This window comes from Populus trichocarpa, chromosome 16, assembly GCF_000002775.5.
Source record: "Populus trichocarpa isolate Nisqually-1 chromosome 16, P.trichocarpa_v4.1, whole genome shotgun sequence".
Lineage (NCBI taxonomy): Eukaryota > Viridiplantae > Streptophyta > Magnoliopsida > Malpighiales > Salicaceae > Populus > Populus trichocarpa.
This window is the reverse complement of record NC_037300.2, coordinates 14,549,359-14,576,118: the sequence shown is the minus strand read 5'-3', so window position 1 is coordinate 14,576,118 and position 26,760 is coordinate 14,549,359. Positions and strand designations below refer to the sequence as shown.

The 26,760-nt window shown below is 32.6% G+C and overlaps 1 protein-coding gene across 2 annotated transcripts; it reads right to left on the bottom strand.

Annotated features, from left to right (window-relative positions):
- Positions 1–19,059: 19,059 nt before the first annotated feature.
- Positions 19,060–26,557, bottom strand: LOC7472506 (uncharacterized). Of its 2 annotated transcripts, XM_002323075.4 has the most exons (15): positions 26,157–26,555; positions 25,932–26,059; positions 25,726–25,843; positions 24,515–24,671; positions 24,157–24,235; positions 23,461–23,501; positions 23,193–23,309; positions 22,956–23,036; positions 21,821–21,883; positions 21,693–21,744; positions 21,211–21,285; positions 19,989–20,036; positions 19,732–19,767; positions 19,547–19,621; positions 19,060–19,355 (listed from the first exon to the last, which is right to left on the bottom strand). In XM_002323075.4, the coding sequence occupies exons 1-15, from the start codon at positions 26,317–26,319 to the stop codon at positions 19,281–19,283; spliced, it is 1,308 nt and encodes a 435-aa protein (XP_002323111.4). In that variant the 5' UTR covers positions 26,320–26,555; the 3' UTR covers positions 19,060–19,280. The 2 variants fall into 2 exon arrangements, with proteins under 2 accessions (XP_002323111.4, XP_024443223.2); XM_024587455.2 differs by lacking the exon at positions 21,211–21,285 and having other exon boundaries at positions 26,157–26,557.
- Positions 26,558–26,760: the final 203 nt, after the last annotated feature.

Sequence of the window (26,760 nt, the reverse complement as noted above, 5' to 3'; positions counted from 1 at the left end):
TGATTTTCTCCTTCTAGTTAGAAAACAACCACCAATATTTATTTTAAGGAGAAAAACAAAACAATAAAGAAGACCAAATAATTCATATGGTCATATTAGATCTAAGAAAAATTTAGAATATTTGCGGCCATTTAGAACAATTGACAATAGCTAGATGTCAGCTTTAGAATAAACTAATTTTAAGGGGTTTTTTTAAAGAGAGAGAAAGAGAAGATTGTTGTTAAAAATTTATCCTATTATATTAAACTAATGTATACAAATATTTAGTTTATTATAATATGAGCATACAAAGCATAAAAGATTGTTCAAGATAAACCTACAATATATAATTTTAAATCTATAAATATACAAATAAAAGTAAAGACAAACATGCTTTCAACCTTAAATATAATAAAAACAATACTAGCATGCATACTAGGTAAATATTTAAACTTGCAATATATATAAGATGAAAGTTCTAGTAGTGAATTTTTGTTGTTGTTATCAATTGAATCATTTCATTTCAAAGTTTTATGGCTCTTCACTTATGCAATTAGGATGTTTGCAATATGTCTTCTAATATTCAACAACATCGCTTTGGTTAAAATGCGCATTTCTAAATAAGATCTTTGAATAAAAAATTATAAAAAGCAAATATCTCTCAACAAAAAGGACCTAAACTCTAGACTTAAGAGAAAAACCAAAACTTAAAAGGATAAGAAAACATTAAAATATGAGGTTAGGAAGAGTATGTAAAATCTAGAAAAAAAAAATTAAGTTTGAAACTCTTCCTTCACTTTTTTTATAGTAAATTTTGAAAGCTAAAAGGTTAAAGAATTAATTCCTATAATTATCAACTTTTAATTAGCCAACACAAATCGGGAATTAAATTTATAAAAATATCAACTATTCTTAGAGTACGTAGGAAAACCAAAAATTCTTTAAAATTAATTTTTCATTAATCCATAATTTTTTTTAATTGATCATGCTAATTAAATAAATTTCTAACAAAGATGTGAATATCTAGTATTGATTACATTTTATATTGAAATAATCATGCAGTGAGGGGAAAATGTATGATGTTCAAGTTTACATAACTAATACTTACAACATAGAAGAGAAATGGACACAAGTACGAGAAAAACCACATATAAGCCCTTCAAGTATGATAAAAATATATATCTATTTTTTTATAAATTATTTATCTTTATTTTCTCCATTGTATTTCTCCTTTTTCCCTTTTATCCATCTCTCCTTATGTTGTAATTATTGGTACATAGTTATAATTTGAGCATCATAGAAATCCCCTCCAACTTAGTAGCCAATTTCAGTTGAATCTAAGGTACTGAGGCATACCTAATTAATGTAATTAATAATCATGTTTCTTCTTATAAAAGAAATTAATAGTAAACAAATTTGTCAGTATAGATTGGGATACCAATATATATATATATATATATATATATATATATATATATATATATATATATATATATATATATATATATTAACGTAACGGGTGTTGGTTTTCAGTATACTTATTTTATATACAAAATAAATATTTACATTGTAAAGTCACAAATCTAAATATTTTTATCAACTCATTAAAGTTTTCAGTATTCACTTATTATTTATTATTAATTTAATGTAGAATAAAGGAGTAAGACACACGCCCATATTTAAGGCATGTACGTATATGTATTCCAATATATAGTTGTGGCTACTTAGATAGCTATTTTCTATGATAGCTATTTTCTATGTATGTAGCACTGTTATCATAGAGAGTAGAAAAAAGTTATGGACTAAATAAAAAATAAAGAAGAAGAAGAAGAAGACTCACTCGTAATTTAAGGTGGTTGATAGGTATTTGACTTTGAATGTCACTTTCGAATATAAGTGGGTTAACCTTAAATTACAACTACATCTGCAGACATTTCATGCCAGTTTCGAGACCATAGTACGAGGCAAAGACATGTAATTAATTCATTACAAACCTCCTTCTCGTCCTTGGCTAGATTACATTATTACAAACAAACCCGAAGGAGCTCAATTATATATATATATATATATATATATATATATATATATATATATATATATATATATATTATGCATTTTCAGTAAATATTTACTGTGGATTAAAACAATGTTTATCAGGAAAATTTGGATTTTTCTTGTGAGTTTTTCATGCGTTGCATTCTTTTTTTCTTCTAGCACGTGTCTTTTTTGGCAGCTCAAAACTTTCCATTGCGTCAAAACATTTGATTAAACACAAATATCTTACTATTTTGAAATTTGTAACTTGTATTGAAGAGATAATCTTAATAAATATTAAAAATATTGATTTGGTTTAGAAAAAAAAATCAATTCAATTTCATAGAAGAAATTCCATAGAAAAAAATATTGTTTTTTTATATATGATAATAAAACATCTAATTAATAATAGGCTAAAATATTAATATAATTTTTTTAAAATAGGTTAATCTTTTATTTTCCATTATAATCTTATATATGCATCACATAAAATCTTAAATAATATAAAGTAAGCTTCTTAAATCACTCGTGGTATATATTGTACCTTATTAGTACTTTGTTTTAACTATCAAGATTGTAAAAATACTTAAAACAAGTCAAAAAGAGTCAATAATTAAAATTTTAAAAATAATAAAATTAAATCAAAATTCATTAAATTAAATCATTATTGTTTCTCTTAATTATGTGTGTGGAAACCTATGTCACGGTCTTAAAATTATCTTTAACTCCTTTGGACTAAAGAATTCATAAAATATTTATTACTTTGTTTCTTGTAATCCATACTAATATTAAAAGAAGTCTCCTTCGAACCAAATGATTCATAAAGTTTTTGTTTATACTTGTGTTTTTAATTTTTATGCACCCCACCTATAATTATAATTAAAATAATAAAACCTTTTCGATAGATATACCAAAACCTTTTCTTCAACTACTTATACCCTTATTAATATAGATTAAAAAATAGGTATTTTATTCATTGAATAATTTAAAAAACAATCCACAGAGTTTCCCATTAATGGAAGGTGGTAACACCAATTGATTACTTGATTATTTTATGAATAGCATGGAAAGTAAATATTATTTCAATTGGGCGGTGCAGGACAATCTATGTCTCACAATTTAATTAAGAGGAACAGGGCAGGTAAGGGACTCAGGAGGGGAGGAGGGTAGGTAAAGGTTGTGGCGTTGGAGTCGAGGTGAAGTCAGTTCCGTAAAATGGAACGTAGCTTTTGAACTTTCATGGTTTCTCATCGACATCCCATCAGTACTTATCAACTTTTCACTATTTTCTATTTATTTATTTTTATTTCTAACTATCAGAGTAAGGGGAAAAAAAAAAAAAGAGTAAAAGGGAGAGGAGCAGGGAAATTCTTCATTAACTAGGAGCTGGGGGTGGGTGAGTTTGAGTCATGCTCCCTCCACGCAAGGAAAGGAAGGAAGACACAGCATCTTTCATCGATAACAAAGAGATGACAGACAGCATGTAAATGTATATACCGTGAAAGTAATAATTATTTTGTAGCGATCGACATGGACAGCACGTAGCAGCGAATCATGAAGGGAGAGGAGCATTTTACGAGAATTACAGGACCAATTTTATCTAGAGAAAAAGTATACCGCTGCTCGCTCCACAGCACAGTCTACGTACTAGTGAATTATTATTATTATTATTACAGAGCGAGGGACAGAGGACGTGTAGTTGGGTGTTCCATGTTTTGACTAGCTAGCTAGCTAGCCAGCTAGCCATCTCCACGACCAAGTCTTTCAAATTCAGGAGATGAGTGGGTGGATGGATGGATCAGATGTTACTTCCTAGTTTACTTTTGAGAGAGAGAGAAGGCGGAGATTGAGCGGGGAGGTCACAAAAGTCGTCGTCGTCTTCTTTGTTTTTCTCCTCTGGCGACGACAATTGCAAAGCACAACACATGAGGGTGAGATAGAGAGAGGTGGCACATCCTCCGAAACTCACAAAATGTAATAATTAATTTTGTACTACTATAGGAAACTCTTATAGGCCTCTACCGCATCAGTCATTTTCATTTTCACTTCAAACCCTCTGCAGTTGGTTTCACTTGCCATGATTTTCTTACCTTTCCATCAGATCGAAGGATCAGAATTCAGATGAGCCAAAGGCAAGGGTACGTGGTGGTCCCCTTCCTTCTGTCTCATTACCTTTTCGATCGTTTCCATATGTACATATTTCCAATTTTCCATAGGGCTGACTGACAATCAATATATTTTACACCCCTTTTCGACGATTTTGAAAAACAGGGTCTCTGTTTTATTTTTTATTTTTTATGGTTTTAATTTTAAAGTGACACGGTTACAATAAAGTTTCCGAGGAAAGATATAATTTCAAAAAGTTACAAGTAAATAGAATAGTTTGAAAACAAACACGTGTTTTTTTTATATATAAATTGCAAAGTTTCAGAGGAATGATCAATGATGTACTTTGAAATTTTTTATATTGAAAAATATTAAAAAATAATTATTTAATTATATTAATGTTGTTAAATGATAAAAAATAATTGCTTACATTGATGTTGAAATCTTTTTTATATTGAAAGATGTTGTGAAATAATTGTTTGCGTTGATAAAGTAAAAATTTTATATTCTTGGTAAAATAATTGCATAGGTTGATGTTGGTAAATCATGGAAAATAATTGCATTGTTGATATTTTAGTAGGTTGTGTGGAATCTTTATTTAGAAGATGATATAACAATTGCTCCTCTTATGAACATAGTTGCCCTCCTAATATTTTTTGAGCTTGTTAATATGCATTGCATTGTTTTGACTGTGTAATGCGGCAAGATGTGGCAAGTTGACCTTAAGCAACACATCTTGCCTGACATAGATACAAGCGATCAGTTGCATTCCATTAACTGTTCAGGTAGGCACGCTGATTACACTTGGATGACTCACCATCTCCAGTATATATTGATGTGGGATGCATATAGAAATCTTATTTTTAGAGAGGTGCATCCTATAATCTCCAAGGAGAAATGCATGGGCTGGTACCTGAGTATAACACGTCAAATCATTATACCAAAATCAACGCAAGTTCCTCCACGCGAGAAGATGGAATATGAGCCACATGCATGTCAGATTCAAAATATTGTAAGTATTTGTTAGTTTTTATAGACTTGGACAAAACCGTTTCATTTTATGTATGGATTAATAATTTCTATTTACTTTATATTAGGTTGGAAAATTGTTACATGACAATCGATGTGCTATGCCTAATCTTCATGATCTTGATGATGATGATGGACTAACTCGTTATATGCATCTTCTTAATTTGAGATATGTCGTACTACACTTGACCTGTTATGAGAGACGTTGAGCCTAAATGATGCTGTCTTTAAGGATAAACCACAAAAACTGATGAAAGTCATGCTATTGATGAAGCCGACCCATCAACTTGCCATCGTAAAAGATATAAATAGACTTAGATGTATTATTATGTTGGGTTTTTTTTTGGTTTAGAGTTATTTTTATTTTTATTACTTTTGTAATATATTTTTAGCTAATTATGATGTTGATTTTAATGTTGTATTTTTCACACTTATTTTAGATAAACATGATTTAAAATCATTAATTGATAGGTGAACACATGAACAAGTTGCTTAAAATCTCAAGTCATCCTTTTACAAGTTAAAAAATGCACATTATTATGTTTTGTTATTGTCATTATCAATTATCTTTAAAAATAATTAATAAAAAAATATTAAAAATAACACATATTAATTTGAGATTATAATTAACAAATAAAAATGATGTTAAAATATCGTACTCTCAATTATGGGTTTAAAGTTTGATAATGTATGGTTTTTTTGAGCTTCGGTTGTGATGATTTAAGGTTTGTTTCATGTCAAATTTGGGGTTGGGACCCAAGCCTATAGTGTTTTTTTAAAATAACATTATTCGGTAAAGTTTTAGAAAAATGATAGAGGATAAAAAAGTTTTAGAAAATAACATAATTTGAACATAATTGTGTTTTTAAATATTAGTTTTATATATATCTGCTATTAAAAATAGTGGTTGTTTAGTCAAAAGTCAAAATGCATGTTTTTTACAAATTAATTCAAATGTACAGAAGTCAATCTCATTTTTTTTTTATTAAGATTCAATGACCAAGAAAAAGAGAGGCAATAAGCTGATGTGGTAGGAGAGAGAAACGAGGGAGGAAAAAAGAAAAAGAAAAAATAGAAAAAAATAATATGCCACTGGGTACTCATCGATGCTCTATTTTCAGCATGTCCAATATTATTAGAAAAATCTCGATGATATGATTTTAACCACATCTTTTTTAGACCACCAAATGATTCTAACCCTAAATTAAGCTAAAATAAAACCCCTAAATTACCTTAACCCCAAATTAACTATAGGAAAAACTCCTAACCAATTATGATATTATTTGATGGTTTTTCAAAGTATGTTTATAATTGTCTCGTTGAAATCTTTTTAATAATAACTGAGTATCTGTAAAAAACAAAGCCCCAGTATTCTCGATAACAGTTATGTATCAATATTTAGAAACATGATTTTGTTCAAACTATAATATCTCTTTAAAAATTCTCTAATCCACGCTATCTTACCAAAAACTTTTATGAGAACATTTATGAAAATAGTAATCCATGCATGGGCTCTTCATATAAAATATTATTAGTCAGATTCAAGAGGGTCTAGCGTAGCATGCATCAAGCTAAGTAAGAACCCTTAAAATATTCATCAAAGAAAGAACCCTCTGTTGTGTGCGCGCGTGCGGGCGGGGCACACATCTTTTCTATATATCGTTCACGTGATACAAGAGCTCATAATTCATGCAAGGGGTCCACCAAGACGAAATCCGTGGATTATGTCTTGTGTTTAGATTCTGTAATAGACTAGCTAGCAGTGAAGGTACGGGATAGAAGCAACCAAACACTCGCATACTTTTAAGCATAAATATCCAATAATGACCAAATTATTGGTGGCCTTTTTGGTTGTTTCTGTCCAGTTGACAGTCGGATCTCAGTGGCGAAGAGGCGTTAATCAGAGACTAGATAGCTGCATGCAGATGGACATGGGTTGTATCTGGGAAGGGAGGCAAGTCAAGGACACAGTTCAGACAGGATTAATGACCATGTCTCTCGGTGATTTGAAACGCGATGCCAGGCGGGCAGATCATCGTGCATAGATATGATATGATCGTTTTGAATTCAATATATTGGAAATCATTCACATCACGTTAAGATTTATGAATGTTCATACGCAGAGAAGGATCGTCTGTTGATAGGAAAAAGACGGATCATCCCCCCACCAAACATTCGAGTTTTACAACAAAACAACGGCATAACTATAAAGCTAACAGGGAACAAGTGGATACGGCTCGCGGGATACGTCAAATTTCCCTCTTGCATGCCAATCCATCCATTAATTAATTTGTATATATCACAATATCTTTAATCTCCAGGATGATTAATTTCCATCTAGTGTACTACGTACAGGAAATCAAATGTATTAAGTTCATGCATGCTTTAATATAAAATCAATCCCCCCTCGGTTGGTCTGACCATTTTATTTTAAATATTCGTGAGTTGATTATAATCTTTATTAATGATACCAAAAATAAAAAAGAAAAGAAAAGAAGGGGATCGATGGCTCTTTCAAGGGTTGAATTAATAAGAGTTTGGAAGGGAAAATTATTAAGGCTCATGTTAAGAAAACTAGGCTAGATTCATAGAAAGATAAATAAATCAAAAGCAACAAAAAGCCTATTAAAACAAAAGCAACAAAAGTAATAAAAAGAGGAAAGAGTTAGGATAACAATAGTAATAAGTTGAAGGAAAAGTACTCTATATGCTTGATATTAATAGAGGAAGACCTTAAAATTTCGATGTTGTATATATATCAAAACCTAGTGAAAGAGTCTATGAATTCTACGTATTTAGGACTCACATATATACCAATAATTAATAAAATATTTCAATGACATCATATTATGAATTAAGATTCTTTGATTAATACTTGACATGCATGTATTCCTTTAGTCCAAATGAAGTTCTAAAGCTTATAGGTTGCAAGATATTTCTCTGAACCCTAAAGTAGATCAAAGTCAAAAAAAGAAAACAAAGCAAGATAATTATATCACAAACAATACAAAAAAAAAACCAAGTTATCAATGACATGCATGCAATCAGAACTGGAGTGTAGTTCATATTGTCAAGTTTAGGAATATAGGCACTAGCAGTTGTTTTGACAATTGAGTGGAAAATGGGCCAGAAGCCTAAAAATCCACTTTCCCAGATCCTTGAGAAGAGAAGAGAAGAGAAGTGAAGCCCAGATGGAATCTCACAACCTGCTCATCGTCATTCACAAGCCAGCTTTTCTCTTAACAAAAAGATCGATCGTTGTATATCACTACTAAAAAATGGAGCAATTAGCAACTAAATCAATTCCAAATAAAACTAAAATCCATTACTAAATAAATTTGTCAATGAAATCAGTAATAAAAAATATCAAATGCAGATATGATATTGCTGATTTTTCAGTAACGGATAATTAGTTGTTGACAAATCAGCAGCGGATCATCCGTTGCATAACATTCTGTTGTTGGTTTTTTGAATCAACAATGCATTTTTTATTGTTGATTTATGAATTATTTACAATTAGCAACAGAGCTTATCCTAATTGGGTATTTATCTCTATCTCGCTCTCCCAACTCATACTTATGATAGGCGGGCTCAATGCCAGACTTTAGCAGTGTTTTGAAATCCTAATTGCCATGGTTATACTGCATCACAAGACTAAGTTAATTGAAATAAGGCGTTAAGCTCCTCTCTTTGTGGAATTACCGTCGATTAAAGAATATGTTATTCCACATCTGTGGAACATCTTTAAGGATGAGTAGTTTCATCAGGAACGGAAGGAAGGGTTTTAGCGTTGGGCGAGCAAGGGCATGAAGGAGAAATCCTCTAACTTTTCTTAAGGCAACTTATTTTTTTAGAAACGCAAGAGAGAGGACCAAGAATGACTAATTATCTCCTAGCTTCAAAGTCTCCCACTGAAGATCTTGCTTGGGCTAGTGCTTCCCCTAAGAGAGATGGATATGATGCCGTCGTAAAAGACCTAGTATAAAGATATGCCCCTTAAGTTGTCCTAAAATCAGGCGTGAGTCGGTCTTCACTCGCTGCTGTGCTCTCTCTTCAATTTCTGGCTAAGCAGGGTTCCTTACCCAGGGGACATATACTAGACCTTATACAAAACATCTTTTTCACATAGAGCTGATTTTCCCTTATGATTTGGAATTGGTCATAGTCTGTCAAGAGGGCAGCGCCTTGCCTGACTTCCTGACGAAAGCCGAGCTATGGTATGGGCCTGCATGCATGGGTGCTGTTCGAAGATTTAATTTTTGGCCCTATTGAGAAATCAGCTGTTGCCCAGATCCAGGGACAACAACCTTAACCTCACAAGCCGGGACTGGGCCTACCTCCATCCCTATCCCTAGAAGAGCCGTATGAGGCAGAAGCTCCATGTAAGGTTTTGAAGCGGACCCTTTCCAACAATGGGGCTTAGGGGCCGATATGATGATTGGTTTAGGTAAGGTCGGCCTACTACGGGCACTTGTAGGGATTAGTGCGTGAGACTGCGATCCACAAACTGACGCATGAGACTCACCCTTTACTTGAAAATAAAGAGGGGAAAGATAACATGGCACCGTTACTGATTATATTATTTTTTTTAAAAAATAATTTATATTTTTTTATACAAATGACTTTTTTTAATTAATTATTTATGGATATTTTGAAAGTTGTAGAATATATAAACAACATAAATTAATATTTAAAATTACTTTATCACCACTAATAAATGGAATAAAAATAAAATTCTTAATATAATTAAAAATTTAGTTAAACTTGCACTAATACAAATAAGTCAAAATACAATAAAAAATACAATCATGGTGCTTATTGTGGAGACTAACCATGATACTGTGGATCAATGTAAGATGAATCAAGATATGATAGTTGAGGTGTAGGTTGATATATTGGTGAAGATGAGGGACCTATAAGTGTCATTATTTGGGGAGCCACATGTGGTAACATTGATGGGCCATAATTGCTGGCATACCTTGGCCAATGTTTGATGTCCTACCATGGCATCCAAGATTATTCATAAGATATTCTGTCATGTAATCCATCTGTCGTTTCGTTTAAAAAATAAAATCATTTGTTTTCTTTATCTCCTCTTGCAATGCCCGATAAGATGAACTATGATATGATGACTTCACCGAGTAGAAATGTGATGAAGAACTTGTATTAACTATAGATTTTGGCATACGAGGTGCACCATATACCCTACCTTTTGTAACTCCTCCTGAAGCCACACATCAATCTGCAAAATCAAACGAAGGATGATTTTCTCGATCAGTTCCATACTTTGAAATCATCTCCTTCTTATAATTTCCTACCAAAAAAATACATGCAATAATAAATTCATTTGAATGTCAAATAATATTTAAGTTATATAAATAAATAAATAAAATACATACAACCACTTTTTTAAACTTGTTGTCTACGAAGATGTTAAATTACTTAGTATTCAGATGCAAAGCTGAAAAGACATCATCCCATGGAGGTTCTTTTCCACCAATTTGCTCTTGCTTTCAAGATTAATAAATATTATAAAAGATAAATATACAAATTTTAATTTATTATCTTAAGAAAAATAAAAATCTTTACCATATTAGCTCGATATGATTCAAATGACATTGTTCCTTCAGAATGAGTACTTATTTTGCCATCCGTTTTGGTTAACCGATTCCTCCTTACAAATTCCGATCTCCTTTGAAATTCAAGGATGGACCAAACATCTTTAATCATTTGATTCCAGTCGTTATTGTTTATCCAAGCAGGACCTTTATCAAGACAATCTATAATATTTGTAGTGTTTTCATTTAACTTGGCTTTCTTGCGAGCTCGTGTCAATTATTGATTCAAAGAAATCCTAGCTTTATCTTCCTAAATATTACGAACAATCGATTTATTTTTCTCAGGAAAGATATATTTTTTCTACCAAATAATATATAATAAGTAAAAAGAGTGCATAAAATTTCAAAGTATGGAATTGATTAATCATATTGTGTTATCTTGTTAAGAATTTGCAAGATTATGTGTTGGGCCTAAACAAGAGACACCATGATTGAAATAACTAGAGAAATTAAATGAAGCAATTAAACAACATACAACGATGCCCGTCAACATCAGATTCATTATAGTTAACACCTTGCAAAATCAATATTATTAATTAATTAAGTTAATGATTTAAACTAAAATATTATAGTGGCCTGACTCAAATAAATAAGTTGTAAAATATATATAAAAGGATGCCTATAAATTTTCATAATGCTACATTAAAGTGATCAAAATTGAAAAGAATATGGCAAGTTGCGTTGGTTCATACCTTAAACTCTTTAAAGAGTTCATCCGTACACATTGAATCTACTTTTTTTTTCTAAAAGTGTCATGCTCCCTTAAAATTGGACCTTAAAATATCTCCGATTGCATGTCCACATGATACGTTATTGAACATGAAAAAATATAATAACAAACTTTTATTAAACAAATAATTACACAATAATAAATACTTTTTTTCATACTTGAAAATATAACCTTAATAACTTAGTTTTTAAAAGTCTCAACATACTCTGTTGTTCCATACAAACAAACCTTTTTTTTCCTTGTAATTGGATCCATTGGTGTGTCAAAACCCTTCATTTTAACCCTTCGATCATAATTGTACAGAGAAGAGGTCAAACCGTGGTTTGATGGGACCATCTTGATCCTCCACGCCTCTCACATTATAATCATCCCCCTCATCACATACGCCTCTCTCATTACTACCGTCTCCCTCATCTTCATCTCTAATGTTCGCATCATCATCATTATCACCATAATCACCATAATCACCATCTATTCTCTGATAACTCTTATATAAATTATGTCCTTCATAAGCAAGTTGGTTATCTCGAGAGAAACTTATCTAATTGACATCTATATGGGTAATTCATGGGTAGGAATCGTCGATGACAATAAAAAAAATATAGTTTTCCCTCTATTTTTTTAATCTAAAAGCCTTGTTATGCTTCATATAATAAGGACAACACAAATTTTCATGAGTGCTCTAACTCGATAATATGCCATATGCTAGAAAGTCATTAATGATCCACATCAACGCTGTCTTTAATTGAAAATTTTCCTTTCTATATACATTATAGGTTTCAACACCAATAAACCACAAATTATTTAACTCATCAATCGAAAGTCTTAGGAAAACATCAAGCTTTTTCCCCGGATTCTTTGGCTCTGAAATCATCATTTCAAAAAACATGAATGATCTAGTCATGCATTTTCACGGAGGCAAATGATAAACAATCATAATTACTAGCCAACGAGAGTATGCATTTGAAGACATGTCAAATGGATAAAACCTATTAGTGCATAACCTTAATTGAATATTTCTTGGATCATATGTAAAGCTTAATGGACATGATTAAACTCCTTCCATACCTCCCCATCAGATGAGTGCACCATAAACCTATTATCTTACTTATAAAAATGATGTTATGTCATATCTTTGGCATGATGTGGAGACATGAATAATCTCTAAAGCCTTGGTGTCAAGGGATAGTATCGGAGTTGCTTCTCTGCCTTATCAGAACCTTTACTAGTTGCATTTCTAGGTTTGTATCGTGAACTTCCATAAAAGTCGTAATTTGTTTTCATTGCATCTGCCCCATAATACAACATACAATAATTAGGACACACATTATATTTCTCATAACCAAGTCCAAGTGGCCGCATAAATTTCTTGGCATTATAAAATTTTGATACCAAATTTTCATTATTAGGCATGCAACTTTTTATAAAATCAGTAAATTTGTTGGAGGCAATCTAAGTCAAATTTAAAGTTGACTTCATATTAAGCAATTGTACACAAACATATAATTTGGATTGCTTGGTACACCTATCCCATAAAGGCTCCCTTGCAACTTTTAAAAGTTTATAAAAATTAGTTGCTTTCAGATTTGGAAGTTCCTCTGCTACCACAGGACAAACATCATTCACAACATGACTAATCCCAACCGATAAAGGTCCAACCAACATTGGTTCTATAACATAAGGCTCCCCATGTATAATATATTTTTCATAACAAGGTAAAAAACCTTTTATCAATGGGTGCTTACAAACATCATCTTCTTTTAAAAACTTTTGATTTTTGCACCTCACATAAGGACATCTAATTTTTCCCCGGATATATTTTTATCAATTGAAAATGCAAAATTGATAAATCTTCTAACACCCACAATGTATTCAGGATAAAGACGACCATTCATAAGATGATGATACATCCACGATCGATCATCCATAATCTAATTAACATGATAACACCAATAAGCATTTTAGAAACAAACATTTTAGAATGTTATTTAATATAATATTTTTCTTAATCTAAAAGTAAAACGTTACGTAACAAATTATCAAAACAACTCTGTTAATTACTATTTTAAATTGTTTTTAAAATTTATTACACATTTAAATTAACCCCAACTATGTATCATATATAAATAAATCTTTTTTTCATAAACAATACACAATACTCCTAAGTAGGTAGAACTTGAATCAACTTGCTTGTTGATCAAAACTAAATTCCTTTTAAGGCAATTTTAAAAACATACCCCTAAATTTAGCTCTGTATACTTAAAGAAATTTATTAAATTCTTTTAAATGTTGGCTTCAAAATTTGACTCAAAACATCATAAAAATAAGCATACTTCCTTAACTACTAGTATTTAAACAATCATTTAAAATAAAATATGTACCACATAAATCTCTAGTCAAAGTTCATAACATGGTCCAAATATAGAAATTGAATTTAAGACATGTACCTAATGTAAAATAATTTAAACAAACTCTTTATTATTTTTTGAACTACACATGGCAATTTGATAACAATATGGTGGATACCATATCCTTAAGATATACAGTCACCTCCACATCAATTAATATTTAACAATAATTAACTATTCTATGGACATAAATTTATAGTTAATTGATATATTATATGTTCATGCACCTACAATGTCATGGTCAGTTTCAGGAACACTTATTTTGGCTTCCTAGACTTCATTTTGGTCCTATAATTTCCATCCAAAAAGAAACTCAATATCAGATTTAATGAAAGAAAATCATTTAATTGATATTCTATACAAACTCACACGTTTAATTAAATTGGGGGTTTTGATAAATTTTCAATTAAACATGCATAATTAGGTTATAGATCATGGTAAAAACATTTCATAAACCCTCAATTTTATCAAATGAACAACCTAAAACCATTATTCAAAGTAATGATAATTTTTTTTTTTGTTACTAGCATTCTTGAGTTCTAGGCAAGCGAGATGGAATCTACACGAGAGAAGAACACATGAGATTGGGAAAGTTAGGTAAAAACCTTTTAGTGTAAGCTAAATTGCAATAGATAAAACAATAAATCCTAAAATTACTTGAATTATTGAAGAGAAGAGTGTAAAACCCAACCCATATATAAAGAGAGGGGGTAAATCAAGGATGTTCGATGGTGATAATTATGGGTCTAGTGGGATGTTGCCATGGGTCGGTGTTTTTGGTGGTTTACAAAAGAAGATTAAATTTATTGAGATGAAGGAGAAGAAAATGAAGATAAAAGTTAGGGACGAAGGAAAATAAGATCGATGAAGAGAGAGTGCAAGTTAATTATTTTTCTAGAGTTATGGATGTTAGGGACGAAGGAAAATAAGATCGATGAAGAGAGAGTGCAAGTTAATTATTTTTCTAGAGTTAATAAGATCGATGGATGTTAGGGACAAAGAAGATGAAGAGATTGCAAGTTAATTTTTTTTCTTTGTTGTGTTTACGTTTCTGAAGGGGAGAGAGTGCAATATTAGAATTTTTCTTTTAGGCTAATCAATGGTTGAGAACTTATAATGTCAAAGCTAATTAACAATGTGTATAATTTTAGTTTTAGGTTAAGATTTAAATAATTTTTTTCCAATCAGCAATAGATAATCAGTTGTAAATTTTATGTTGCCTTCAACAATGGATTTTTCATTGCTAAGTCTGTTACTGATATTAAAAAAATAATATATATAATCCGTTGCAAATCTATTACTAAATTAACAACTGAATTATTCTATTACTAAAATCTGATGCTAATAGCCTTATTTTTTTTAGTAGTGGTAGTCTAGGTGAATATATGGGTTGAGGATTTAGAGTTTAAAGTTTAGAGTTTAGCTGAGGTGTCAATGACTATGGAAAGGATGGCGAGTCTTATTACTAATATTACGAGCCAAAGAATAAATACCAAGTGCTTTTCAATAACTACTACTATTGGTGTATAAGTGCAAGGAGCAACAATGCTATTCTTAAGTTTCCTTCATCTCTGTTCTCTCATGACTTCCTTGACATTGGGCCTCCTTATCCTTCATCAACCCCACCAATTATTTATTGTTGTATATTATTTTCTTTACCTCTTTTTCTGTACTAGCTAGTAAAATAGATATTAATTCAATTATTATACATTCATAAGCATAACTAATGAAGGTCCTGCTTCTCTTACTACTCATGCTCTTGTAATTGATGGCAAGTTAATTACGGATGAAATAAGCCTCAGAATTGTTGAACAAGTTAGGAGGATGAGGGATTTCATTGCTAGAGTGCCTGGCTTGACTGACATTCTTGTGGGCCACCAAAGGGACTCTTAAACTTACATCCATAACAAGGTTAAAGCTTGAAAGGATAATGGAATCAAGTCACTTGTCACTCAGTTCCCCTAAGATTGTAAATAAGATGGTGTTATCTATGTTGTGTCCACTTTTAATGAAGACCTGTCTATTCATGGTAATTTCTGTTCACCATCATTTTAATATTTCTTTGACTACCTGTCTTTATCTTCTGATCATTCTTTTATAAAATTGTTATAATTATAGAATTTTTATTGCATCAAAATATTATTTCTAAAATGTTTTCAGTCAATACTCTATCAAGATTGAATATTAATTAGAATTGTTGAGATTAATACATATTATATTTTTTATGAAAAGAAATAGTTGTTCATATAAACCGAGGTATGAGGAATACTTAAAACTAATATATACATACTTGTTAGATGACATGTGCACTGAACTGGCCCACATGAAAATTCCAGATGCAAAGATCACCTGTGCCCATAGAAAGGCTCACATGATGATTGTGTTGTTATGATTTGATACCACTACATGTTATCCTAATCAAGCGTAACAAATGAGCAAATATTAGGCTTAACATGAACTATATAAAAATATATTTAAATAATCAAAAGAGGATTCATCATCCTAAGTGAATTAGAAAAAATGTTCCATTTGTTATCAAATAGTATTGATTATAAATCCTTGTGTAAGGTGAAATGAGATTTGAAAAGATTTTCAAATCATATTTAAAGAATAAATGACTATGATGTTGAAAACAAAGATGATTCGACAAAGTAGACAAACTACATGCTATAATATCTAAATCAGAAACAATGTTGATGAAATGATAATAATTACACTAAGAAATTAAGTCAAACCACTTACGACTTTTCTAATAATTGAAGAATTATGATAGGTTGCTAGAGATTATACTTGATCTTCAAATATAAATCAATCAATTGTTGAATTGATAATAAATTACTTGTTAATTTACTTAATCTTATTTTATTTAGGATCATGATTTATATTTGAGCCACCTTATTTGGGAACCTAATGGGTCATATATATACGAACCATTAGTCAAAAATTAAAATGTGATGATTAATCAAGTGCGACTTGATTGTAAATAAGTTTTAGAAATTAAGGACTATAATGTAATTTATACAGAAAATTACAATTCTAAACTTTAAAAAATCAAGTAAAGACTTGATTGAATAAATTTATAAAATTATTCTGAAACAATATTTGTGATATTATTCAGGAGGCAAATTGATATTTTGCTATTTATAAGGTTTTCAGGTTGAAGTTACTGAATACTTGAAAAACACAAAAAAAAGCAAGCACTTAAAGACACAACAATTCCTCTCTCCTAAAAGGGTTAAAGATATTTCTCATTGGTGGTTCGTGTGGATTATTATTTGAGACCGGATACTTGAATGACTTATAGTTTGTGACAATCTAGTCTTGAAAAAATTATTCAAAGCCGAAAAGAATATCTAATCTTTAGATAATCTTTCTATAAACACTAAACAACTCTTGGCCTGTCTATAGGATCTTGAGACTCCAAATTTTTTTTGTAAATTTTTTTCTTTTGCTGTATATATGTGTTTTGAAAAACCCAACAGACCCGATCTCTATAACGTTTGTAGATTGCATATATCCTTACTGTTCTGTGCTATACATGCCCATAATTTGATATGGCATAGGCTTGGTTTCATTCCTGTATTTGATGCTAATACATGAATATCGATATTTATCCCCGTAATTGGCTGAGAATTGTGATTTTTTAAGTGTCATTACCTTCTAGTAATGCCTGATTTTTGGTGCTAATACATGAAGCTTTGTTCTTCCATACTTCTCATGTCAAAGCAATTTGTTTCGAAGATTAACCTTGAAAATAAGATGATAATCTTCATGTTACAATTTAATGCATTTTCCTGTAAGATATTTGATCAGGCCATACAAAACTCCTTAAAACGGCCTAATGAATTAATTCTTCTTATGGGATATCTAAGACCAGATAATAGCTTTTTGTGGTAGGTAGGTGGTCATGTATTTAGCTGCTTATGTATAGAATTGAAATAGTTCAGGATTTGATAAGGCCTATTTGAGATGCTGGTGTTCTATGGATGACTTAAGAACGAATGTGCTATGGGCTAGCATATGGATGAGGGAAGGGTTTTGAATCTTCTTAAGTTAGAAAAGGATGTAGATATATGGCTTCCATCCACTCAACATGGGGAATCTTGCTGTGAGAGGCTCTCCAAAGGGTTGCATTGAGCTAGCTATTTATCAGGTCAGGTGTGTGTTGAAATCATGGGGAAAATGCGATGGAGTTTGACCCATGACAATAATTACCATGCTACTCGGGATCCTGCGAAGCGGGCTTCTGGTTTCACTTGACCACATACGTAGTTAGTAAATAATTGTGTGTTTAACTGCTTTCATTGATGCATATAATCCAGTGATAGATGATGATGCATGCTCATGAAAGGTTCCTTGTTCAATCAAATACCCCCTTCCCGGTCGCTGTCCGAGCTTCAATTCTGGATATCTGCCTCTGTGCTCTGGATACTGGATTCACCGGCCTGGCCATCCTTATCGGACCTCAAGTGGTTTGCTAGGTTTCAAGCATTGGTACCAGCTGCAGCAAGTAGCTTTTTTTTCTTTGGTCAAGTAGCCCTAAACAATAGTTCAAGATTGTCTTCTACATGGTTATTTTGGACAAACATTGATCAAAATCAAGATCACTCAGGGCCCTTTGTTCCCAAAGTGGGCAGCCCAATTACGACTACTATATATGGACATTGCAACAGCTTCTGTTACTTGTTACGACCATGTTGAAGGACGGAACTCCTTAAGGCGTGTTTGGCTCTGATATTGCAGCCTCGATCACCAAATCAGCATCACCTCAAGAATGACCTTTCTGAAATCCTATCCGTAAAGCAGACAACTGCTTCATGCAGCTCTCAAGCATCAAGAACAGTAGAATCATAATCAAGCGGCCATTGCCACTAGTGATGTGCAGTAGCCTCATTTGGTGTAGCGAGCAGTTCTCAGGAGATGACAATTTCAGCTATGCATGCAGGCACATCCTACGATGCCATCTTTTTGTTTTTTAGAGTCCATGCCATCCTTGATCACGTAGGAATATCAGAAGTAATAACTTTTGTGTTGCAAAAACCTTTTAAATCCAAACATTTTCTTTATCGAGAGGGATAAATTTTTTTTTAAAAAAAGGGACCTCCCATATTCTTTGCTCTTGGGAGTTTGTTATTTGCTAGGCTGCTCTGGCATGGATTGCAATAATTAGAATGGGTTATACTGATTGTCAGGTAACATAGAACAAGTTAGTGTAGTGGCGGATTCATCCAGCGACTACATGAGCAAGCTTTCACAGCATTCCTTCATCGGATGTGATAAAAAATAATAAAAAAAGGCAACAAGTACAAATAAATTTGATCCAAATCACCATGAGACAGCATCTTGGCGCAAATGCTAAAGCTAAGGAGGCGACAGTTATTCTTCCATTTCACCTGCAGATTGCACTGGCTCAACAACCGGGGGTATACAGTCCACCTTGTAACGCAGGACCTATTACAAAAATTGAGATGGCACGAGCAATGTTTAAATAATTGTGAATGCAGCACAGTAGCTCACTACTAGTCATTGTTTTTAACAAGTCACATACTGATATCACTATAAGTAGGTTATGTTAGTCTCGCAGAAAGGGAGTAAATTGTCCCAAATGAATCATGTTATTAATGCTCAGCATGCCTTCTCACCTTTTTAAAAAATGCAGAATATGAATTATCCCAAATAAGCTTGTAGTTTCCAGATACGCACGTGGAGAAGTTCCCCTGTAACAACATCAACGTCATGGGTAAGGGATCTCCCTGTATCAGCATTTATATCATGAAGAGATCCATCCATCATATTAGAAGGTGTGGTAAAATAGTCAGTAACTCACTTGGTCAGACTCATAACGTCGATATGGTAGTATCAGCTGTGGAAGGACCACACATGCCACAAGGTACATGCAAGGACAAAATACATAATTAAAGAAATTAATACAAAATCGAAACCAGGAAATCAGAAATTAGCAACAATAGGTCAACCACAATCTTTTGTTTTTGTAGTCCAATATAAGTGAAAGGTCTAATTGAAGAAATTTTTTTTTAAAAAAAAAAACTACAAAAGTAGTAAACATTTCCTAGTTTAACTTACAGTTTTTTTCCCTGTAGGGTCTGTACACTCCACACTAAATCCAATATCCTGACCAGCAACATATAACCCCAGTAAGATGGAAAAGGCAGTGATTGAAACAAAAAAGAAAATAAAAAAGGCTAAAACTATGAGATAATAATAGCATCACAGTTCAACCCTGGCTTAAATGCGAATCAAATCTCTGATTTTTTACCTTCCCTTTTCTAGTTTGATGACTACATCAGATTTTCTCAACATTATAAGGCACAACCAAAACATACCAGTTTAACCAGAAAGCTTTAACATAACCGACCCAAATCTTCAAATTAATCCCAAACCACCTAATTAGCACTAGATAAATGGAGACCCCCTGTGAAAACAGGAAGCATCCAACTGCTTTCATTGCATCATGCAGACAGTACCACAAAAGGCATCTTTCTTGGAAAGAACACACATGAAATTGATACTAATTTCCTAGTCATCAATCTAGTTTGTCATCGGTCACATTCCGAGTTTCTTATTCAATGATAAATCCCACTTTTGACACCTTTTTTAATCCCATAAAACCCTTCAGTAAATTTGGAGAAACTCAACAATAATTGATTTAAAGGGAAAAAGAGAGGAGAAAAAAGGCAATTGAGTTCTTGATATGAATTTAGGAAAATGAGTAAAAAGGATAATTAAAAAAAAAATGATCAATAAAATTCTAAAGGTGTTACTGCTCTGACATTTTGACATGCATTGTGACAACACTGTAGATGGTGATGTTGGCATGGGAATAAAGACAGTTCCACTTACTATCATATTGGCATCCACTAAGTGTCTAAAACAATAAATGAAAACTGAACGTTGCAATTGAAATAGGAAACCTCATTTCTAGTCTACATGACAACTTCTGTAGGTAATTCACAGAATACTGACTGTGACATAAGGCCTGATAAAATAATTTCTAAAAATGTGCTTGGTCCATGTCACCCTCTACAGTTGAATGGATATAACTAAGAGAAAAACAGTTTTTCTTGTACTGCGTAGAGGAAATGGGAAGTTAAAACTGCAGTATCTAATTTTAAAATACAGCAGACAAAGTTCAAAAGCTTGGAAGGATTGACAGCATGAACAAGAAGATTACCACGATGAAAAATTTCGTTAGCTAAACACCCCAGAAGCTAAAAATAATTGAAAGAGCAACAAAAACAGATTTCGTGTTAAGAACCCAGCTCAAGAAATAGTTTGAGAATACTACCATGTTAATTTTGCCTTGTATCAAACTGAAATCCCAAGCAATGTATGAGTTCACTGATTCCACAGACAATGAAACCTAGAAAGGTAATGCCCTTACCATTAGCAAGTCAACATCTGAAAAGATGTAAAAGATTCCAAGCAGCTACAGGAATTGCATTTAAACAATGGAAAAGAGAAAACATTTAAAAAAACAAGCCAGTCATCTGAGCACACAAATGAACTTCTCCAGTGCAATCTACAGTTGAACTCTTTTACAAATTCCTGTTCATATGCTAGCAGGCACAAAGTCTAGAAGGAGATTAATATAGACTTGTGCATTTCAAAAAGAAAAAAAAGCTTTCAGCAAATTTCAATGAAGCTCCTCCCAAGTGTGTAGAATAATTAGCAAGCAACTATGAAAGATTTAACTTCCACTTGATTCATTTATGCGTGCGCGCGCGCACAATATGAACAGAAATCCTGCAAATAGTGCTTAAAACAAACCTCGTGAGTTTTCCCAGCTGGAACATTTATCTCCTTGTAGTCATCATTGTTTCTGTATAGAACAAAATAGAAAAGTTCAAATTGAAAGTACTGATGCTAATTAGAAGGTGAAAACCTGAAAAACTTACCTAGCTTCTAATGCACCAGCAGCTTCTGCTGAAATAAAGAAAGGGGAATTTGCAAATACCTCACTGACAAAACAAACATTCAAATGAACATGAGAACAACTAATATAGATCACATAAAACATTAATTATTATCTATCATATTAAAATTGAAAATCCCAATTTTCCTTCTCAGTGGATTTTCTTTTATAAAAACAAACCATTGTTTTCCACCAGTAAAAAACAGGGCATACAAGCCCTATCTCTTTTCATGTTCAAGTTTGGTCATAATTAGAGAATTTTTGCGTAAGGAATTCCAAATGAATATAAACAACCACATACTCTTGTAATATTGTAGAGTTTTGTTAATAAATTAATGCATGTTTTACTTTAAGTTTGAATGAATATTTTACCTCATTATGCTCAAGAAATGTTCTTTTACCATCTCTATTCTAAATCAGTATCACCTCTCTAACTACTCATATCACAATAACCTTATTTCATCAATAAAAAGTTACACTTAAATCTTGATGTCTTCCTCCATCATGTAGCACCAAAAATCCCAAGATTCCAACCCTGACAATGCTCCCATACTGTTCGTAGCACAGTGCAGCCGCAAGAGTTGCTCATTTTCTTGATTTTTCACCCAATCATATCCCATTTATGGCACCACTTAAAACCCTAAACTCCTGTGTATTTTCCCAACAATTTCTGCATCAATTGATCTATCAAATTTGGCCCCCAACCTGATGATTTGTTGGTCTCCATTAATAATCTAAACTCTATCTTAATTTCTTGTAGCTAAGACAATCGTAAAAGAGAACCTTTTCAACAAAATTTCATCAACATGCCCCAAGAATCTTTGGTGACCTTCAACAACCCTGTAATTCCAATTTTACCCAACCTTAATCCACATTAGCAGTTTGTGTAAGCCCCTCCTACATCTCATTTTTCCTATTTTCTCTGAACATAAAAAATCACTAGTTTATGGAAAGAGAAATATCCCTTTAAACTCCAAGAGCATTTATCAACAGGATAGCAAAATGATGATGGTGATGGTTTTAGTAAATAAAAAAAAAAACTAACAACAACGGCGATGCTAATGTAAATAATTGTAGAAGTAGCATCACCACCATCACAATAGAAGCAGGAGCAATACCTGATGAAGGTGATGAACCTTCTGAACTCATAAGTGTAGACATCAACAGCTTGTTCCAGGACAGCAACTTGATCCCTGGTTCTGATAAAATATACACCACAGCACAAAGGCATAAAAGCAACCCACGGAAAATGTCACAACAGCACTGGCTAAGATACAGTAAAACATATATCTAGCTTATGACAACATACTACATCTAAACATTAGAAAACTCAGTAAAGGCAGCAAGTTACCCACAATTTTTTTGCCTCAAATCTCCCCCAAGCAAGTTGAATGAATAGTCTAATCAAGAGAACCATTGCTGTCAGACTGTATAAAGATGGTCCGTAACGCTGTCTTTGCTCTTCCATGGGCCTGTACATTTAAGATTTTGATCAAACATTATCAATTAGGTACCAGATTCATGATGATTTCCGTATATCTATTTGTCTGACAAGTGGCACTGAGCATATACAGTAATGTAAAGAGGAGTACAAAATACTTCCAAAAACATAAAGGTGCATACCCATTGTCATCATTTATTTGGCGAATGAAGTCTAGTAAAACCTGCATCAGATGAAGGGAGGAAGGCATCACGTCAGTTGCATGTGAACATTGATGCTTAAGTATGTAAAAAATGCCCAGGGCAAACAAAATTGATATTGCTAACCATCAGCTCCCAAAAAGATTAGACCAAGGATACGTGTGGTACAGGGGTCAAGTTGTAAATTTTCACCTCCTTTACTTATGTTTGGTACAAGTTATAGGGAACGAGTTAAACATTAACCTCATGGGGAGGGATAAGGAAATTTTTTGAGAGGGGGGTTTTGGGTTCTGTGTCCTTTCTTTCTTTTTTCTTTTTTTTTTCCATTTAATACTATTTTTATTCTTTTTTTCCACATCTATTTTGGACCACAACTATAAATTATCTATTTTCTTTTTACAATTGCATTTAACCTAAAATTTGATTTTACCTTCACTAAGACCTACTATTATCTCTAATTTTCCCACCTCCAACTGAACATCCTTAACACTTCATCCCTTAATCCTTTTTCACACCTTCAACACTTCACTTTTAAATCTGCCCCACTTAACATTTCCCCTTCAAAATTTTCACCCCATACCAAACACAACCTAAAAGGAAATACTTCGATGCCCCCACCAAAAATAAAAATCAAACAACCTAGGCCAAAAGAGAGGTGAGGAGAAGGTAGGATTGTACCTGAGGAACTCCTACCAAGTACTTCACAAGAGTTTTATATACACCTGTTGCTGAACCAAGCTGTGCTAACTGTCTCCTCCTGGTAGGATACAGCATTTGGGTCAGAACTGTATAGCCCCTTGCATCATTTTTTTTAATTACAAATAAAAAATATATACTTAACAATATGAAAGGTCATGCCGGCACACAACAAAGGATAAGACATCCTCCAAATAACCAAAAAAGAAAAAGCTAAACAAAATGAAAAAAACAAAGCGTTCTTATCTCTCGGCTTATCTTCTAATGAAATCACTTCAAAGATAGCAGGGCAGAGCACCTAAGTACCACAATCTGTAAAACAAAAACCAAGGTGCCTCACCTATCCATTTGTTGTCTCCACAACAGAGCGTATCGATCACGTATACTTCCACCAGAATTAACGAGCGCATCAACCTCTGCTTGCTTATTCCTTTCTGACCGCTCCCTTTGCTGTCTGATAAGCGTTCCCCGAAAATCTTGAGGCATGTAGGTCATGACTGAATGAAAGCAAGTTCTCAAACACCTTAGCAAACATCAGTACAAAAATCCTGGCAGTGGCCTAAACCATTCACCTCTCAGCTGGTATCTTGAATAACCAACAAGATAGGTTGAAAACCATGCATAACTATGATCCTCATGCCTATCACTAATTAATGAATCAATTCTATTCCTTTGGCAGAGGATAGCAGCCTGCTTGTATCAAGGTAATCCTCAAATAATTCTCAAATAAAAACAGAAGAAAGAAGAGACCAAGTCAACAGTTTCATCTATTTTCTCCACTCATAAACTCAAAGTTAGTTAGTGATCGAATTATGAAATCTGAGCGTTTGAGAAGTACAGTATAACTTCTCAAATTAAACTCAGTTCTGTGATTTATATCAAAACTTTTCCTGTTACAAACTTAATCCACACTAATTATTAGTATTGAGTACATGTAATTCACCATTTTAAGATGGTTTGCACTCAGAGATAAACATTTACTAGTGACTAAACAGCCTACAACCTTTATCAGCAACCTGCTAGCAAGAATACAAAAGGAAAACTCTGATTTGCTAAGAAGTAAACTGCTGGCAAGTAACCCTGATAAGCTAGCATATTGCTAACCTAATGTCCCATTTCAGAACCGCATTGAAATTTTTTTTTAGATATTGCAAAAAGTAATCTGAATTAGTATAATCCTGTATTAACCCAAACTCCCAAAGGCAAAAAGATAACCGCCGTGATGCCATCTCTTCCAAGGCACTTAAAATCAATCTCAGTGACCACATAAATCTGATTATAAAACCAAGCATGCATTGAATTCTGGTGTACCTTAAGAAGATCATTCATTTATTTAATGCTAAGGTCAAGATTGGTGCACCGAGAAGAAATGGTAAATGGGATCAAGATTGTGAATAAGATGAATCGCCGCCGCAGAAGTTAAAAAAAGGAAATAAAATGATCAATTCAGAAAACTCAAAGCATTTCAACAGAACATATGAGTCAACATAGGCAATGCAGCATTCTTCTGAAAGATTAAAGTGGAAAATAATTGATGCATGGAGAAATAACCTGTGTTGAACACATGATCAGAATTCACAGCTTGGAAATCTTGCAATACGTTCAAAGTCTTCTGAAACTTATATCTTATGTTGTTAAAAACAGTAGAGAGTTCACTGTCATCTTGAAGCTACAATTCATAATAAATAATGTAAGATAATGCAAAGAATTTGTGTAAAAAATATAAGAAATTATAAAAAAAAAATATGGAGGCTTACGGGCTGAGGGCAGCGAGATTCATGAAGCAAAAAGATAATTTCTTCCATGTGTTCTCGGTTCTTCCACATATTCTCATCAATTTTATGAGGAGACTCTCCTTCAGATTCTTTTAGCAATAAGCTTTCATCTAAAAATCAATCACCACCCACCCAAATAAATAAATAAACTGAACAATTATTGTTGTTGTAATTATTTAAAAAAAAGGGAAAAGAAAGGGAGTGAACCTTGAGAGGAGGGAGGAGAGTCCTTGAGCAAATCGGAGGTCATGGAGCGGATCTCCGAGGAAAGGCGAGAAACGTCGTCGGGGAGAGGGGTGAAAGGGTATTTGTCGTAATAAGATGCCAGGAAAATCCTGGTTATCGGCACCAGACCCTCTGTTGATGCCATTTCTAATCTAATCTGATCTCCAGGAAAGAAAAAAAAAAACAACTTTCTGCTGATTTGAGTCAAATAACCAAACCCAATTACTATCAGAAAAATAAAAAAAGCGGTGAATTTTCGATAGAAGAAGATCGAAAATAATAATTCAATTAATTAAATGGATTTCAAGTCCAAGCTGCTCCTACTCCATCCTCCCTCTTATGCCGTAGTATATTCCTTTCTTTCTTTCTTTTATATCCTTTTCCTTTGTTTTATTTTCCTTTTTATATATTTATATTTTCATGTTAAAAATATTTAAGGAATTAAATTTAAAAGAGGCGGCGTGTAGTGCAAGGCTGTCGCTTCGCTTCAATTTTCCGTCATTGGAAGTTCGTTACTAACAGAAGAGTTGACAAGCGTTGCTTTTCTGTTCTTCTTTTTATCTTTTTATTCAATACTCCTCCTATT

Excerpts from the sequence above, each read along its gene's own strand:
- LOC7472506 (XM_002323075.4), bottom strand. The coding sequence starts at position 26,319 with ATGGCATCAACAGAGGGTCTGGTGCCGATAACCAGGATTTTCCTGGCA. Across the intron at positions 23,310-23,460 it reads CAAATAAATGATGACAATGG|GCCCATGGAAGAGCAAAGAC; the intron begins GTATGCACCTTT and ends TTAAATGTACAG. Across the intron at positions 19,356-19,546 it reads ATTCTGCATTTTTTAAAAAG|GTCCTGCGTTACAAGGTGGA; the intron begins GTGAGAAGGCAT and ends TTTTTGTAATAG.